The sequence below is a fragment of the Microtus oregoni genome, unplaced genomic scaffold (assembly GCF_018167655.1).
Source record: "Microtus oregoni isolate MIOR12 unplaced genomic scaffold, Mior012 000014F_ref0000157, whole genome shotgun sequence".
NCBI lineage: Eukaryota > Metazoa > Chordata > Mammalia > Rodentia > Cricetidae > Microtus > Microtus oregoni.
The window spans coordinates 20,292,139-20,310,676 of NW_024543073.1; the positions used below are offsets into that span (position 1 = coordinate 20,292,139).

Genomic DNA, 18,538 nt, shown 5'->3' on the forward strand with positions numbered 1-18,538 from the left:
ATCTCTTCCCATCAGGGCTCGTCAGAAGCGTTCTTACTGACCACACTTGATGATTCCTAAACTTTTCAGTTCTATCACACGATGCTGCTCAACAATCCTTGACATGGGGCCCAACTGTTTCCTCCTTGGGGCGGTTCCCGATTCTCTCCCCTTTTTGCCTTAGAATGTCAGCTTCTCCCATTCTTCCATCTTCTCAGTGTTATTCCACTCTGCCTCTCATCTTTCCTCTCCGATGAGATCAGCCCCTCTCTCTTATGCACATAATCCTTAATGGGACCCATCCCTGGCTCATCTCTTGAAATGCAGTTCTGCAATTAGACTCTAATCTAGTCCTCTCATTTTCTGGCCACGGCTTTTAAAGTCAGTTAAGGTTCTAATATGAAGTCATTCATTCTAATTTAATAATAATATGAAAACATATCCCGTGTATTCCTCTTACAAAACTGTTACCATTAGAAGTGAAGCCCTAATGATGACAACATAGAATAGGATTGGTAATTTAATAACAGCGACCATTTGCGTCTATTCTATCTGCATTGCTTACAATATTTGATGCCTATAGTAATTTCTAGCATATACAACCATTTCATAGATAAGAAAATTTATGACCAAAGACCTCATTGAACCCATGTGTGCTTTGTTTTGCTCTTGTGTGGCTAGAGAAATGCTATTATCCAGTCTGTAGTCTGGAAATAGCACAGCTCTCTACTATTTAACACCAATACACAGATATTATAGCTCAATCCAAACATTTTCTACTGTGAATGAAAGATAAACGAGCTTCGATATGGCTCTACTTTAAAGCAGTAATTCCTGCCAGGTACTTACAGTTTGCAGGATTCTAGAAATTGCTTCTCCCTTTTTCTCACGGGAGCAACCTTGTTATGACAGTGGCCTGGCCTGGCCTCTGACCTCCTCCCACAGGTTTGTGGGTAAGGATTTTAAGGACATACGTTTCAGGTATTTTCATCTGTTTAACAGTGACATGGAATTTTTATGGCTCATGAGAAGCCCCAGTAACTGCAGACGGGGGTGGCAGCCTGCAGAGAGGCTGAGGAATGGTAATTGAGTACCTGCTTTCATCCCTCACCCCACATGAATTCTGAAGACATCCTCATCTGGAAAGTAGACTATTGCCAAGTGGTGATGGCACACACCCATAATCCTAGCACTCAGAAGGCAGAGGCAGGAGGATCTCTGTGAGTTCCAGGCCAGCCATCCTGGTCTACAGAGTGACTTCCAGGACAGGCTCCAAAGCGACACAGAAAAACCCTGTCTCAAAAAAACAAACAAACGAACAAACAAGAATGACTGTCAGTCACTTGGAGTCCCCACCACCATCAGATTTTAACTTCTCTTTACTGCAGATCTTCACATGGGTTGAAAGTTGCTGAAACATGAGGACATCATCCAAGTCTGGTTCACGCCGGTTCCCCAAATGGGATTGGCTCAGTTTCTTGCTGACCTTGAATACCTCCAAAAAGTAATCTTATTGATGATACACAGTTGCATTAAAACATTAAAATGTATTTTTGATAAAATTATAAAAAATTCTAAAATTAATATTAAAACTAAAAAATACTGAGAAAAAACAAAAAGCAGGAGGCAGTAGACTTATTGACCTCAAACTTCAAAGCCTACAACTGTCAACCACAGTATTGGGCTAAGGAGAGATGACAGCGGTTCATTGAGAGACACAGCAGGCCCAGGACATATAGTCAGGTGCGCTCAACTTGAACAAGGGCGCCAAGAACACACAATGAGGAAAGGACACGTGGTCTTGGCAATTCCTGATCTCTGGAAGACTAGATAGCCACATGCAGAAGAATGAAACAAACATCATCCACAAAAGTAAACTCAAGGGGCTGGAGAGATGGCTCAGAGGTTAAGAGCATTGCTTGCTCTTCCAAAGGTCCTGAGTTCAATTCCCAGCAACCACATGGTGGCTCACAACCATCTGTAATGGAGTCTGGTGCCCTCTTCTGCCCTGTAGGCATACACACAGACAGAATATTGTATACATAATAAATAAATAAATATTTTCAAAAAAAAAGAAAACTCAAAATGGATTAATGAGTAAGTAGAAGACCTTAAACTGTAAAACTATCAGAAAAGTGGGAAAACGATTTACAATATTGCTCTTGACAATGACTTCATAGCTGTGACGACAAGAACACCGACAACAAAATCAAAACTAAGCCATGGGTGTCACATCAGAGTAAAAAGTTTCTGCGCAGCAAGGGTATCAATCAATAGTGTAAAAAGGTAAACCATTGAACGCCAGAAAATACTTGCTGCTCGTCGTTTAACACTGCACTAATTTCCACAGTGCGCAAGGAATTCTATGCAGCAGAACAAAACAAAACCTAGCTCTACTATCCAATAGGCTCAGGGGGTTGTTGTTGTTGTTGTTGTTTGAGACAGGGTTTCCTTGTGTAACTCTGTCTGTCATAGAACTTGTTCTGTGGACCAGGCAGGCCTCGAACTCAAAGATCAACTGCTTCTGTCTCCCAGATGCCAGGATTAAAGACGTGTGCACCCAGATCAGTCTTGGGATTTGAAGAGACATTTCTCCAAAGAATACACATCAATGCCCAATAATTATATAAAAAGATGATCGACATCATTGACTATCAAGGAAAATCAGATAAAAACCACAGTGAGTCTTGACTTCACACTGTTGCGTGTTGAGATGGCTATTACCAAAGAAAGGGAGGCAAATCCCTTTGTCTGCTAAGTCTAGAGGAACCTTAAGGAACTGTACTAAATGAAATAAGCCAGTCATAGATGACAAATACTAGAGGATTCTGGTGGGTTTTTTGTTTGTTGTTTTTGAAACATGATCTCACTTCATAGCCCTGACTGTCCTGGAACTCACTCACTCTGTAGACCAGGCTGACCTCAAACTCACAGAGATCCACCTGCCTCTGTCTCCTGAGTGCTGGGATTAAAGGCATGTGCCACCACTGCTTTTTATCCCAAGCTAGCAGGAAACTCTGGGATCCTAACTCTTCAGAGTGCTGAGGAGTCTACCTATATGCAGTATCTGAAATACCCACCTCTTAGCAGCAAAGGGTAGAACACCGGCTGCCAGCCGTTGAGTGGAATTGTTCATCTACACAAGAGAAGTCCCAGCTCCAGAAATCAGCTGGATAGCTGTGACCTGGACTGTGTCCTGCGCTGAATGCCTGCCAAGTAGAACTCAGGCCATTTTCTTGCCATGAGAAAACAATTATCAGCCAAGCCAAGACATTGTGAAAGCAATGGAATCAGTTTTACTGGTTCTGGATAACTATGGTAAGTTTTATTCCTTAGTCTTTCTCTCCCCTCCCTTCCTCCCTCCCTTCCTTTCTCCTTCCCTTTCTCCCCCATGCCATCTTTCTCTTTCTTTGAGACAAGGTCTCACTATGCAACCAAGCTGGCCTGGAGCTCACAATCCTCCTGTCTCTGCCTCCTCAGTGCTTGGTTTACAGGCATGTGCCACTATGAATAGCTTCATCTGTGTTTATCTAAAAACTTAAAAAACCATCTATCTGTCTGTCTGTCTGTCTGTCTATCATCTATCTATGTATCTATCTGTCTATCTGTCTATCTATCTATCATCTATGTTTCTGTCTGTCTATCTATCATCTATCTATCTATCTATCTATCATCTATCTATGTATCTATCTGTCTGTCTATCTATCATCTATCTATGTATCTATCTATCATCTATCTATGTATCTGTCTGTCTATCTATCTATCATCAATCTATATATCTATGTATCTATCTATCTATCTATCTATCTATCATCTATCTATGTATCTGTCTATCTGTCTATCTGTCTATCTGTCTGTCTCTCTATGTATGCATTTTTGTGTGTGAGCATGTAGAGAACACTATTGTCCAGAGCTGGTGGAGATGGGAAAAGGGTTGGGAGGGTAGACGTGTATGTGAAGGGTGAGTCAGGAAACAATATCTTCTTGATGTTAGTTATCTTGATGATGTTAATGAGTAGCTTGTAGCTGAGATGGCACAAGTTCCACACCCTCCAAGTGGAAAAGACTGTATTGGGCTGAATGTAAGTGTTGGGGTGAACACTAGGCAGGTCAAGGCCTGGTCTACGTTGATGGGAGAGGAGAGTTGGTCATGGTATAAAGAAGAAGGCTTAAAACAAATCCCACACTAGCTCAGAATTGATGGTTATTTATTAGAGGTAATCTCACAAATCAGAATCCTCTGCTTGAACGGAGATGAGAAATGGAATCCCACAACGGGAAAAAGAGAGCGGACGCATGCTCTCTCTCTCTATATATATAAGTATATATATATATATGTGTGTGTGTGTGTGTGTGTGTGTATATGTGTGTGTGTGTATATATATATATATATATATATATATATATATATATATATTATAAGAGGCCACGCCCCAGTGGGCAGGTAACCACTGGCTGTAAGGCTTCCTACAGCAATGGTATGCCAGGTGAATGTACCCCAGGATCCCTCTAGGTGCAAACAGGATGGGATGTGGTCCTGAAGATGGCCCAATGCCTTTAGGATGAGCAGGTGATGGTAAGCTATTAGCTTTTCTTTCGTTTCTACCAGGGTTCCCTTTGCGCCTCTGAAATTAAGAAAAGTAAACAACGTGGAGGATGGAGACAGGACATGGTGGCCAGTGCTTGTGACCTTTGTGAGTTCTTTCTGCTCTGTAGTCTGGTTTAAGGACAGTTTATAACATTAGAGCAGGACAGGAAGATCTCCAGATGAAACTCCTAAGACACAGCCCCTGCAGAGCTCAATATTGTCTCAAATATGGAAACACCAAATTCTGATAGCATGAGATTACTGTGACCTTCCACTATTTTTAAGCCACAAATATAGCTATATTCTTCCATTAAAACCTTACATCATGGTCTCACGTTCGATTTTTCGATCAGTAGTTATCACCTATTGTAAGGGGGTAGGGGTAGGAAAGCCCAGAAGGGAATATCTCCACATTGGCGATGGACAAAGTAATCTTATACTTAACTCCTGTCTGGATTCCTACCCACTGATTGGGCCTGTTTGTCAGTTTGGGGAGCTTCAGCACTTTTCCTTGTGAGTCCAAGTGCTCCGGTGTTGGGAAGCACAGAATGGAGTAGCATGCTCACAGTGATTCCTGGGAGGCTAAAGTCCTGGCTACAGGAAACTGTCCAGGGGTGTGTACAGTGAACTGCCCAGGTCAGGGACAACCCAACCAGCATCCAGAGGTCTACAGACCCTCGCCTTTCATGAAAGGAACGCTGGACCAGAAGAAAGCAGAGTTTAGGAAGCCTGGAATTTCATGCCTGCAAAATTCTGTAAAACCAGGTTTTGTCAAAGATTTGAAGCAGAAAATACCTCGTGTGGCTTATGGAGAGGCATGGTAGTGGTACCGACGCTACTCTCCGGCCATTCCCAGCAGGATTCCATCCACAATTATGTGAGATCATATGTGTCTGGGCACTTTATGTATGTGTGTAATTTTGTCACTTTTTTGCAAAATTGAAAATCCCATATATATATATGTATATATATATGTAGAATTCCATATATAATATATATTATAATGTAATGATAGGGCAAGGACTCTGTCCCTGCCTCATTCTTTCTCTTATACGTTCAGGTCACTGGGTTCTAATGATTGGAGTCATTCTTGGTGAATAATGCTGGGCCGTGCTGCAATATTTGTGGCTGAGAGCTGGACCCTCGTCATTGCCACGTATTTTGTCACGGAGGCAGGGTAACCCATGGTAACTAAGCTCCGATCAGTTAAGGGGCAAAGATCCTCCCCTCTCTACTGCTCTATAAAAGAGACCCAAGGAAAGGGACCCTAGCAGCCTCGAGCTCTCAGCGTGGGTGAAGGTGTGGGGAGATATGCCTAAGATCTCCGCAGCAGAGCGCACCAGCTGCAGAGACAAGGCCAGCATGTCTCGGAACTTCAAACTCCAGTGTCACTTCATTCTGATCCTGCTGACAGCTCTAAGGGGAGAGAGCCGCTACCTAGAGGTGAGCAATTCTTCTTGATTCTTAACACCTTTCCAGCAAGTATTCAGCCAGGGACACTTGGAGGGGCTCATAGTCTCCCCTCTTTTGCATCCTCTTTCCCCTGGTTCTTCTAGATTTGCCTTCTCCCTGCCTCTGAGCATCCTAACTGCTTGCCTTTCTTTGACCGCCGAGGATGCCTGGGTACCCTGCTCTCATGGAAAGAATCTAAGGCTCACTCATAGTCTCCAGACTCAGGGAGACATAGACGCCCTCTCAGTTTGCTTCCCCGAGCTGCAAGGAGGGTGCCCTGTTCCTGATCCTCTTTTTTTCCCTCCCCGTGAACTTCTCCGGACCGTTCTGCTTTCCTTGCTAGGTGCAAGAAGCCGCGGACTATGACCCTTTCTTGCTCTTCGGCGCCAATCTAAAGCGGGACCTGGCCGGGGAGCAGCCGTATCGCCGGGCTCTGCGTGAGTCGGGGCTGTCCTGCTTCACTGTGTGGGCGCCCGGGAGGCGGGAGGCGGGAGGCTGGGGATCTGCACCTAGGACAGGTTTTCAGGATCTCCGGCCTGCCGGGGACTGACTGGGACCTCCTGGTTGTGGCATCCTTGAGGTTCCTTCCAAGCCAGAGCGAGGGAACCCAGGGGCAGCCTAAGCTGGGAGCTCCGGCATGGGGCACCACGCGGGCGGTGGCCGGGAAAAAGGTGGCTGAGAGCGGCTTCCTGAGGCAGCTGGGGACCCCTGTCTCCATGCTTTCCCTCAGGATGCCTGGACATGCTGAGCCTCCCCGGACAGTTCACCTTCACCGCCGACCGGCCGCAGCTACACTGCGCTGTCTTCTTCATTGGGGAACCTGAGGAGTTCATAACCATCCACTACGACCTGGTCTCCATCGACTGCCAGGGTGGGGACTTCCTGAAGGTGAGGGGGCTCCCGCTCCACGCAGCCCCAGCTCCGTGCCCGTAAGCCTGGCCACTTGGGGGCAACTCTGAACCAGTTTGTTCCTGAGTCTCAGTAGCTCACTGGGCGAGACCCAGGAGGTTGAATTCCTAGGGAGGGTATCGCCCCACACACTGCAGGTCCAGCGCCCCTGGACTTAGGTGGCTTAGTTTCCCTTCTGAGCGCTCCTCAACTTCTACGGATTTCCTAACACTAGAGCTTGCAGCGTGAGACGCTGTGGTGCAATTTGGGGCAGACAAAACATGGCAAAAATAATCGGCGGGAGTTCCCGAGTCTACCATGAGAACCTCTTAGGTGGCGAGTTCTCCTCTTGCCAACAGTGATCTGAGCCCACCTCTCTCTTCAAGGAGCGCAGAGGCTCTTGGGAGTCCGGCTGATGGGGTTTGAGGGTAGCAGGTCTTGGGAAGGACGCTGAGAGGAATTCTGGTTTAAGATACGTGAGAAGGGAAGAGAATTACCAAGACTCAGAGTACCCCCTCCCTCAGTCTCCACAGCCACACAAGGAGCTGAGGCAGGGTGGATGGAGTTCTACTGCCCCAATAAAACACTCACGCTTGGTACTTCCAAAGTAGAACTGTTTAGGAAGCTGTCAAGCCTGCTAGAAAATAAAATTGCACCCAGATTGTTGGTAATGATGCTATGAGGGGTTCACTAAAACGGAGCCCTGTTGTGATTTTGAGAGCGGAGTCAATTGACTTTGACCCTTTGTCTCAAAGCTAACTTGGGAAGCAATGAGCAAAGTCTTACATGGCTTACTAACTAGCACCACCAGACTGCAGCATTAAACACACACACACACACACACACACACACACACACACACACACCTATCTATCTATCTATCTATCTATCTAATAACTTGAGGTGATGTTTTTTAAATGTGAAGAGTGAGGCACTCACATCACTTTGACACAATCACCCTATGTACCCAGCTTGGCCGTACACTCATGATACTTCCTGCTCAGCCTCCGCTGTACAGGGATTATAAACATCCTCCATCATATCCAGAACACTTTTGTTGCTGTTATTTATTCTTTGAGATTTGTTTTGGTTCACATTTCACTGACGAGAGGCAAAATTGAAGCTGAGGTCCAGTGAAACCCAAGTATCACTCCTGTAGAGTTCACCTAAATGTAGAAAAGGCAAAATAAACAACCAGCGTTGTCTATAATTTCCTTTTACCAAACTAGTTGATAAAATATAAGAAGGTGTGCAAATTTAGCATCGTGAAGGCTTATGTAGAAAAAGATTAATTGATAAGATTATTTGTAACCAATCTGCACATTCAAAATGCCTATGAACGGAAAGCAAGCAGGTTGTGAGTAGGGGCTGCGGATTCCTGCATGAAACTGAAGGCTCATTCCTGGGTAGCTTTCCCCCTCTTTTCAACAAATGCTGACTTCAGGAGTTGGTGAAAGTGACCATTTATGCCTATACTATTATTATTATTAATCATTGTCATTATCATCATCATCATTTGAAGGTATTTGACGGCTGGATCCTCAAGGGGGAGAAATTCCCAAGCTCTCAGGATCATCCTCTACCCACCATGAAGCGGTACACAGATTTCTGTGAAAGTGGTCTAACCCGAAGGAGCGTCAGATCGTCCCAGAACGTGGCCATGGTGTTCTTCAGGATCCATGAGCCAGGGAATGGATTCACATTAACCACCAAGACCAACCCCAACCTCTTCCGTAAGTAAGCTCAAGGAAAAGACAGGACTCCCACAGGGTAGATGATCACACCTGCTTTGTCAAGGTCAGATCCTTCTTCACAGACTTAAACCAAGGAGTGCTATGAAGTCTTTATTTGTTGTTGTTATGAAAATCCAACCACAGTTTTTGATTTATATTTCCCAGGCTAGGCAATACTCTCATATATGGGACATACACTTCTATTTTTCCTCCAAGGTCTTGTTCTGCCCTCCCAAGGCTTTACCATGGGTTCAGTAACTAATTTTGATCTTCCAAACCATCCTCCAGATGCAGGCTAAGCTTGAGGGATCATTTGGTGCCAGAGCGTTGTAAACAAAGGCTGGAAGGTGGTGCTCCTGAGATGAGGTGGGCAGATGCCATACCCTGAGGAGAGAGACGGACCAGAGCACTTCTGTGTCGCTTTCTTCCATGTTGTCTTCTATCACGAAACCACCACCCTAACTCAGTTCATTTCTGACAGAGAAACACGCAGGTTAGGCTGTAAAACTAGAACTGAAGCTGAAAGAGCGTGATTTGAGCAAAATGAGTTCACACCTCAGCTTATTTTCTCATTAAGAGAAAATCCCGGGAGCTGGGATAGAGTTAAGTAGCAAACCGCTTGTCTGGGGGTGCACAAACTGGGGTTTAAACTCCAGCTTCAGGGAGGGAAGTGGAGGAAGGGAGGGAAGGAGAGAGTAAGAGAGAAAGAGAAGGCTGGAAACTTGAGGCTATCTGAGAAGTAGAACGATTGGCTAGGATCCATTTCTCCTGGATTCTACTTGGTGAGAAATCAGAAGACGCCTTCTAGAATAGTCAAGGAATTTCACTTCCTTCTGAAATTAAGTGTAATTAAAAAATATATGTATAAGGAGGTAGGTTAGCCCAAAAGCAAATCCCATGCCTCTGTTTCATAGATAGAAGAACACCTTGGTTTTAAGTTTGAAAGAAAAAGAAAAACTTCAGAAAACCTTAAGACTGCCAAGGTTTAAAAATTGAGAATTTAGTCAACATTACCCTAATCAATCCCCAGAAAATAAGTATTAGGCATAAATAAGGCTGATGTCTATTTTATTCTCACCTTCTTTTGTCACGATCATAAAATCTTTAGAATAAAATTACTTATGGCTTTATTGTTTTGCTTTGTGGTTTTTTTTTTTAACCATAGCTCCAAATTTTAGGGGTGAGAATTTCACACAGCGTCAGGTTCTGGCTTCACTTTTGAGCCTTGTCCTCCCAGCTTGGTCCTAGATGTGACTTAATGGAAGTGTTCCTAGGACCACTCTCAGGTGTGATGGACAAGAGTTCCTACCTTAGGGTTTTTATAAACCAGAGATAAAGGCTAGAAGCTCCAGTGCTTTCTGACACATCCACAGGCCACTGATGAGTTCTATTCTCCAGCTCCATCCTTTCCTCAGACTGTCATTGTGATATACGCTCTCTCCCTGGGCACAAAACCTAACTAGAGAGGACCACCCTGTGGATGTTGGGATATAAGAGTGTAGTCTATAAATATGATCGGCCCCATTTATAACTATTCTGGCCACACATAGTCAGTGAGCCCCAGGTTGGATATATCTGTGTCCATGAACTGAAATATAGAATGACGATATCATGAATTTCTATTTTAAAAAAGCATCCCAAATAATGTAATTGTAACTTTCCCCCCCAAAAGCTTGCAATGTCATCTCCCAGACCCCGAGTGGAAGGTTTACTCTGGTGGTCCCACACCAGCAGCAAAACTGCAGCTTCTCCATCATCTACCCTGTGGCAATCAGAATCTCTGATCTCGCTCTGGGACACTGGCATGGTCTTCAGTTAAAGGTCAGTGGCTTGCTTGCACCTTGGCTGTTTGGTGAGGCCACTGGTTTTATCGGAGCCAAAACACACCTTGTGTCAGGAAGTTGGAAGCATGGGGCTGCCGACTTTAAGCCTCCCGTGTGCTTCCCGGGCTCTGTGAAAGCCTATTTCAGTCATACTGGAGACAAGTCCTCAGGTGCCCGTCCTGACTTCTCCAATGTTCCTCTGGTGACTTAGGAAATGCTGCTTTCATTCGGGAAAGCTGCAGTCTGTAATTACAATTGAACGCTCTTGTGTTTTCCTCTTTCGCAAAAGCCCTCTCCTAGCCGAGCCTCCGGTGAGTCATCGACACAGCTGCTTTTCTGATTATTGGAATTTTCTTTTGATACGGAGGAAGGCTCTCTCTCATCGACAGCACTGCTCTATGAAAAAGTGCTAACGGCGGCATAAAATACGAAATTGGGTTTTGATATTGCAAATAGCAGTCAAGTTTTGAAGAGCGTGTTGTATGACATTTTGCCTAAAAAAAAAAAAAAATTAGCTGTGACATTTCCTACCAACTGGCTTTCGTATCAGTTTCCGAACGTGCCTTAAGATGAGCGCTGGCTTGACTGTGTCTGTTTGCACGGATTGTGACTTCTCTGTGAGTCACACTCATTTCCGTTCCCTTGTTCGCAGGCCTAAGTTAAACTAGCACGTGCATTTGGTGGTGTCAGAGGCAGCCAGGGTCCTCAAACATTCAGAGCTTTGTGCAAACTGAATAAGGCACAGGGCTGAGAGAAATCATTTCCATCCACCTCCCTCCAGCACCAGACTCACGTGCCTCTGCCTTTCCTCTGTGGTTGTTGGACCTTGACGGAGGAGTGGTTCTTTGTAAGGATATCTGAGTGCCTTGGGTCCAGCGTGAGAGTGTTCAGATGCCATGCCATTCTTTGTGTAGAATCTGGAAGGCGGAAGGTGTGGTAACAGATTGGCAGATCTGTGCTTTAGGGATTGAATAGAATGTTTTGGTATCCCCCTTAACATTTTAGAGCCTACTGTGTTCTAGGCATTAAGGCATCAGTTCCTTTAAAATCTACTTTTTGTGGCCTGGGTATTGAGAGCTAGGTTTGGTCACTTACACTTGTAATCCTAGGACTTGGGGACTGAGATGGGAGAACCTCTTGTGCCAGGCTAGCCTGGACTAAACAGCATACTTCTCCCTTTACTACTACCACCAAATTAATAATGAGAATAATAATAATAATTCCTTTGTATAAGGGACTAGTCTAGATTCTAAAAATAAGCCATGAACAAGGCAGGTCCTTCTCATAAGGAGCCTATTTTCTAGTGGGATGACAGGCAAAATTCCCACAGATTTCAAACCGCAGTGAGTCTGTACAGAAAATGCAGGAGAGTGGTTTGAGAGTCAGGAGGGGGAAAGTGGTAGACAGAGAGAACTGCCTGAGACGATGTAGTCAGAAAAGGAAACTTCTGAGAAGATGCTTCAGGTTTGACTGGAGCAATAGACCAGAAGGAGCAGCAAGAATGGGAAAAAGGAGGAGCAGAGGGAACAGGGCTGCCAGGCAGAAGCAGGCTGGCTGGATCCGAGAAACAGGAAGGAGCAGAGTAGAAAGGGGATGGGTGGTACTGCACGTGCTGTCCCTGTGAAGGTGTGAAGGTGTGTGCAGCAGGGGATGGGCAGTGCAGCGTGTGCTGTTCCTGTGAAGGTGTGTGCAGTGCAGCGTGTGCTGTCCCTGTGCAGGTGTGTACAGCAGGTGTGTGCAGTGCAGCGTGTGCTGTCCCTGTGCAGGTGTGTGCACCAGGGGATGGGCAGTGCAGCGTGTGCTGTCCCTGTGCAGGTGTGTGCAGTGCAGCGTGTGCTGTCCCTGTGCAGGTGTGTGCAGTGCAGCGTGTGCTGTCCCTGTGCAGGTGTGTGCAGTGCAGCGTGTGCTGTCCCTGTGCAGGTGTGTGCAGCAGGGGATGGGCAGAGCCGTGTGTGCTGTCCCTGTGCACGTGTGTGCAGTGCAGCGTGTGCTGTCCCTGTGAGGGTGTGTGCAGCAGGGGCAGTGTAGCATGTGCTGTCCCAGGGGCAGTGCAGCGTGTGCTGTCCCTGTGCAGGTGTGTGCAGTGCAGCGTGTGCTGTCCCTGTGTAGGTGTGTGCAGTGCAGCATGTGCTGTCCCTGTGTAGGTGTGTGCAGTGCAGCGTGTGCTGTCCCTGTGCAGGTGTGTGCAGTGCAGCGTGTGCTGTCCCTGTGTAGGTGTGTACAGCAGGTGTGTGCAGTGCAGCGTGTGCTGTCCCTGTGCAGGTGTGTGCAGCAGGGGATGGGCAGAGCCGTGTGTGCTGTCCCTGTGCAAGTGTGTGCAGTGCTGTGTGTGCTGTCCCTGTGTAGGTGTGTGCAGCAGGGGCAGTATAGCATGTGCTGTCCCAGGGGCAGTGCAGCGTGTGCTGTCCCTGTGTAGGTGTGTGCAGTGCAGCATGTGCTGTCCCTGTGTAGGTGTGTGCAGTGCAGCGTGTGCTGTCCCTGTGCAGGTGTGTGCAGTGCAGCGTGTGCTGTCCCTGTGTAGGTGTGTACAGCAGGTGTGTGCAGTGCAGCGTGTGCTGTCCATCTGAGGGTGTGTGCAGTAGGCACAGTAGGAAAGCTATGGGTTCTGCTGGCCATGACCCGTTGAGTGCTGTCTGAAGGTCACTCTGACTCCCATCTTGTGAATGGCCTGGGGATAAGCTGCCTTTTCCATGGCCCCTGTGAGATACCCTGGTTGCTGTGAGAGAACCGCTCAAGACCATTCTGTAAGCACCTCAGCTTTCTGTGTACGGGGAGGAGAGACTTCAAACATTCACCATAAGCAGCGGGGGCTTAACTTCCAATTCAACAAGCTGGGGTGTGCCTTTGGCACAGATCAGTCTAGCAAGAGATGGTAGGAGCTTAAAACCTCAACACAGACATGCTACAGAGGAGCTACTGGGAGGCCCAGAACCCCAGACAGGTCCCTGTGCAGCTCACTTTCTGCCCCTGTTTATGAGAAAACCTGAGAGGATTTACCGAGAGGAGAGACGTCACAGCTCACCTACTGGAAACTTCCGCCTACCTACTCATGGGAAAGACAATTATGCTCTTTCATTCCTAAATAGCTGATTTGACTCTCAGTTCACAAACTAGTGCACAGTGGGCCTAATTAAATCTTTATTTCATCATGCAATGAAATCGTGTTCGAAGTACCTAAGCAAACAGCCGTGCACGTAGTAGGCTGTTTAAACATAAGCCTCTCCCGTGATCACCTTTCCTTAGCCAATAGTCGCCATTATATAACACTTTAATTTTAGTTCCCCTCAATCTTCAATGTCCTCTAAATCTCTGATATGTGTGCACCTGCATGGACGGCGTTTAAAGTTTTCAGCTTTAGATTTGGGCTCCCATGTGTCAGGATTTAGCTGGTTAACTTCTGGCCACCCACCACATACCATTAGATCTCTTAATGAGCACGCATCAATGAATAACCGAGTCTCCAGCAACACGGAGGGTGGGAGGCAGTCCAGACTGAAAATGCAGAGCCGCGATGAAAACTTCGCTAAGAGCTTAAGACACATTCGTAGGTGTGGTAGCTCACTCCTATAACCCCAGCGTCTGGGAGGACTGTCATAAAGTCAAGGCTAACCCGGGCATGGAGGCAGGAGCCAAGGGCCGCATTCGGGCTTGAGAATGCAAGCTTGCTGTGTGTTGAGTGAGACCCGGAAATCACTTGGCTGAGAACAGTGGGAGGTTTGGGGGAAGTAGGTAATGATGGTTCGGAGGCTTAGGATGACTTCTTCCTATGAGTACCATGGAAAGGATTTGATTTTCTTTAAAGGAAAGAGAAGTGGTTAAGTCTGACTTACTTGAGCCCCAAATCACAGTACTATTCTTTTTAAAATATACTCATGAGTAATCTAAATCCTTCCTTGTAGAAGAAACCTGTTCTAAGAACAGAAAATTTCCATTATTAACAAGAGGCAAAGAAACAAGCTGAGGGAGAACATGGAATTTAAATATACAAATTATAATATAATTATAAACTGCAGGTGACTGGGTTTCTTTTAATCTGACCGCATGCATCCCAAGGGCTTGGCTCGTGTCCAAGCACTCTCAGGCATGTTCACACATCTTATTCTGAGCTTACGAATTCCAGCTTCATTTTTTTTTCAGTCATTGAATTTTGCCCTTAAAAAGTGCACATATATTTAAAAAAATGACTAATCGACTGATATAGAAAACTAATCTTGGGAGGTTTTTTTTTTTGTTTGTTTTTTTGTTTTTCACCTTAAACGATTTCTGGCATCTCTCATGGATGCTTGAGTCAAAGGCACAGGCAGAGGTTGAGGGCTGACAGAGTGTGTTCACTGATCCTCTCTTGCCTCAGTTTGGTCTCTGAAATAGGTTTTACCTACCTCTTGCTCTGAGCACTGCTATTATTCTCTTAGAAACCCGCAGCCAGCTGTGGCGGGACTGGTGACTTCGTGGAGCTGCTGGGAGGACCTGGACTGGACCCCTCCAAGATGATGCCTTTAGCGGACCTGTGCTCCCCTTTTCACGGCCCTGGTGAGACAGTTCTCCAGTTTCACATATGTAGCTTTCAGGGTGATTCCCTTGAATAAGACACCCCAACTTTTAACATACAGGAAGACAAATTCTACCAAAAAATTTGTTTTATATGTCAAGTCAATGTGTGAATTTTCCTTTAGAGGCTATGTATAGTAACATTCCCTAAGTAAAAACATGGAAAGAGAAGCCTGCAGAACAGCGAGGATGTTAGGGGAATCATTGGTAGTCTGGAAAGAGACAAACCGAAGACAAAGAACACCAGCACCAAATGGCACAGACCCTTCCCCTCAGAGGCCCTCCTCTCACATCCCCACAGAGCCTCCTCCGACTGGGTGATGGAGGTACAAAGCAGACAGCTGTTTCGATCAGTTGCCTCCGGATGTTAAAATAAGGTCACACCACCAGTATTTTCTCTCTCTGAGCCCTCAGTAAACAAAACATCTCTGAAAGAGAAGTCGTGTGCACAGGTAGGCAGGAAGGGTCACCTGGAATGTCCTGCCTCCTCCTCAGATTCATGGGCATGAAAATGGCTCCATGAGACAGGTCGGACTGGAACCAAGGCAAGCTGTCGCACTGAGGCCAAGTTTGCTTCCTAAAGGTGTCTAAACTGAGTTTGCCGAAGTTGAGAAGATAGTTTTGCTTCCCTCTCTCTCTCTCTCTTTCTCTCTCTCCCTCTCTCTCTCTCTGTCTCTCTCTCTCTGTGTGTCTCTCTCTCTCTCTGTGTCTCTCTCTCTGTCTCTCTGTCTCTCTCTCTGTCTCTGTCTCTCTGTCTGTCTGTCTGTCTGTCTCTCTCTCTCTGTCTCTCTCTCTCTCTCTCTCTTTGAGACTGGCTGGCTTTGCACTCTTGGTTTCCCTTCTCAGCCTCTGGAGTGCTGGGATCACAGGTACACATGATCAGGCCCAGAAGAATCTTTTAGACTGACTGGTCCTTTCTCTGATGGACGCAGTCATTGCATGTGGCCGTGCAGACGGTCCTGGGCGGTCGCCTTCTGAGACGCTGCATGGCTCCAGGACTGCTGTGGGAAACAACCGAGGGACATGTATTTGAGTGGAGTGAAATGATATGACCAAAGAACACTTGTGACCTAAGATTAGATAATTGAAGTCATCTTATTTCTGCTTGAATTATACGAACTTAGTTTAGGAGAAGAGGTACTAGGAAGGCCCCAAAACTGCTTTGTCTAAATTAGGGATATAGTTAAACCAAAGTTAAGTGATTTAAAGCTAGAATTATATCACTTTCTGATTCATTTTAGGTAGTTTTGGTTTCTTTCTTGTTTTAAAAAAATTTTCTTATTCGTTTATTTATGTGGTGCTAGGGGCCGTATCCAGGGCATCACACACAGGCCAAATGCTTTACCACTGAGCTACACAGCTGGCACCTGCAGCTTTGTTTCCTTCTGGCACCCTCCCTGTTTCTGTGTCCTCTAAGCTTGGTCCAAAACCATGGAACCATTAGAGACCCTGTCCTTTAAATCGGATTTTGTTAGAAATTAAGTCAAAACAAACAGTATGCACATTAGCTAAAGGAAACAGGACATATCATGTGTATTCATGTTCAGAGAGACCTCAAAAAGAAAACCAGCCTTCTGAATTATCTAGGGAAAGATAAACATGGCCTCCAGGCAACCGTTAATCTAGCTTCTTTCATATTCATGTGTAAAAAAAAAAAATCAGGGTTGAAACTTATCACGCCTTCAAATAGACTGTCACCCTGCTGACATTATCAGGCTGCCTTGCTTCATTTGCTCCTAGGGATGTGTGTGAGGCACCTGTGACGTGGCGATAGTGGGAACGTGTCTCAGCACCGAGAAATAACCCGCAGAGGCAACATATAAGGGGAAAGTCTGAGAAAATTAAAACAGCGGAGGATTATCATACGACAGATAAAATGTGTGTCAGGAATCAAACTGTGGTAATAGAAATAAATGGAAAGTAATTTTCAATGGAAATAATCTGACTTTCATTGTGAGGAGAAGTGACAAACTGGTGTCGGGTGCCCATTCAGACCATGAAAGCATTGGATGTAGGCCAAGCGAGAATGTTCGAAGCTATTCCATACGAGGACAGTTTGAAAGGTGTTGGTAAACAATAGAAAACTGAGTTTTAAACTGTGGGTCTCAACCCCTTTGGAGTCAAATGCATATTAGATATCCTGCATATTTGATATTTGCATTACAATTCGTAACAGTAGCAAAACTACATTTATGAAGCAGCTTTCCTTGTCCTATGGTTTCCTGTGTGTGCAGAGAAAGGCCAGACCCACTTCATGTTTCTGCAACTAATTACATAGGTAAAAAAAAAAAGATGTTTAGACTGAAAGTGATTTGTCATTCATGGCCCTATCCCACCTTCCTGTTTAACTTATGTAGTGGAGAGCACTGACTTTACTGTCTGTTCTATAGCCTGTTTATTTATATATTTATAGTTTATATATTTATAGTTTATTATTTTTTTCCCCATCGATTACAGCCCAGATGAAAATCAGCTGTGACAACGCTGTGGTACGCATGGTCTCCAGTGGGAAACACATCAACCGCGTGACATTCGAGTATCGTCAGCTGGAACCCTTTGAGCTAGAAACCAACGGAAACAGCATCCCGGAATTCTGTTTGTCTAGTCTTTGAATAACTGGCTCGGGAATTGGCACGCTGCTAGCTGAGTGAGGTCTTGATAGTGATTGTATATGATCTTGATGGGCAGCGTGTGAGAAGTTTCTCATGACAGTCAATATTCCAAGCCTTGCACACGTCCATACATGACTTCCAGTTTTACTTCCTTTTGTCGTATCAATGAACAGAAGGGAGACAACAGGTTAGAGATGAAAATGCTTTGTGGTTTGGTGGGCTGCGTCCGTGAACTGCGGAAGCAAGCAAGAGTCAAGCAAGCGAGGAAAACAGTTGTCTGGCAAGGGCAGCTGCCGCAAGGAGAGGAAATCACAGTCTCATGACAGAACTAAAAAAAAAAAAATGTCAAAGTCTTGGGTATACCAAAGGAATTGTATCCGTTATTTTTACTTCATTCTTCTGTTTACAAATTATAGCATGAGAGCAAAAAGCCCTTTCCATTCATAAATCTAAATGTGACTAAATAAAGCAGAGTGTTGGCATCTTGACAGATCGGTGTATTGGCTTTCCTGGGTGGTCATTTCCTCTCTCAAAGAAAATCAGGTTCCCATGCGGGGCAGAGCCAAGCCATGAACTAAGCTGTTTGGAATTCCTTGAGCTGATAGAACTCTGGAGTGGTGGTCTGGGTAGTGTGGAGCTCAGAGAGAATTGCAGTGGGCACTAACTTTCCCTGGCCAGGAAGTGGGGAGCGGACATGTGTTCTCCACAAGCCACTGAAGAATCTCAGAGTACATGTCTTAATCACAGAGGCCATTTCCAGCAGGGATGGTAAGTATCTTACACGCTTCTTGGAGACACAATTTGTAGAAATCTGAGTTCTTTGGTTTAGAGTCTGTCCTTGTTTGGGAAAGGGGCTGGTGAGATGGCTCTGTGGGCATAGTAATTTGCCACCAAGGCTAACTGATGAGTTTGTCC

General features: G+C 45.5%; 1 protein-coding gene across 1 annotated transcript; it reads left to right on the forward strand.

Annotated features, from left to right (window-relative positions):
- Positions 1-5,786: 5,786 nt before the first annotated feature.
- Positions 5,787-18,113, forward strand: LOC121455880 (corticotropin releasing hormone binding protein). Its single transcript, XM_041663647.1, has 7 exons — positions 5,787-6,010; positions 6,363-6,456; positions 6,750-6,907; positions 8,430-8,640; positions 10,313-10,461; positions 14,876-14,993; positions 17,469-18,113. The coding sequence occupies exons 1-7, from the start codon at positions 5,879-5,881 to the stop codon at positions 17,621-17,623; spliced, it is 1,017 nt and encodes a 338-aa protein (XP_041519581.1). The 5' UTR covers positions 5,787-5,878; the 3' UTR covers positions 17,624-18,113.
- The last annotated feature ends 425 nt before the right edge of the window (positions 18,114-18,538 follow it).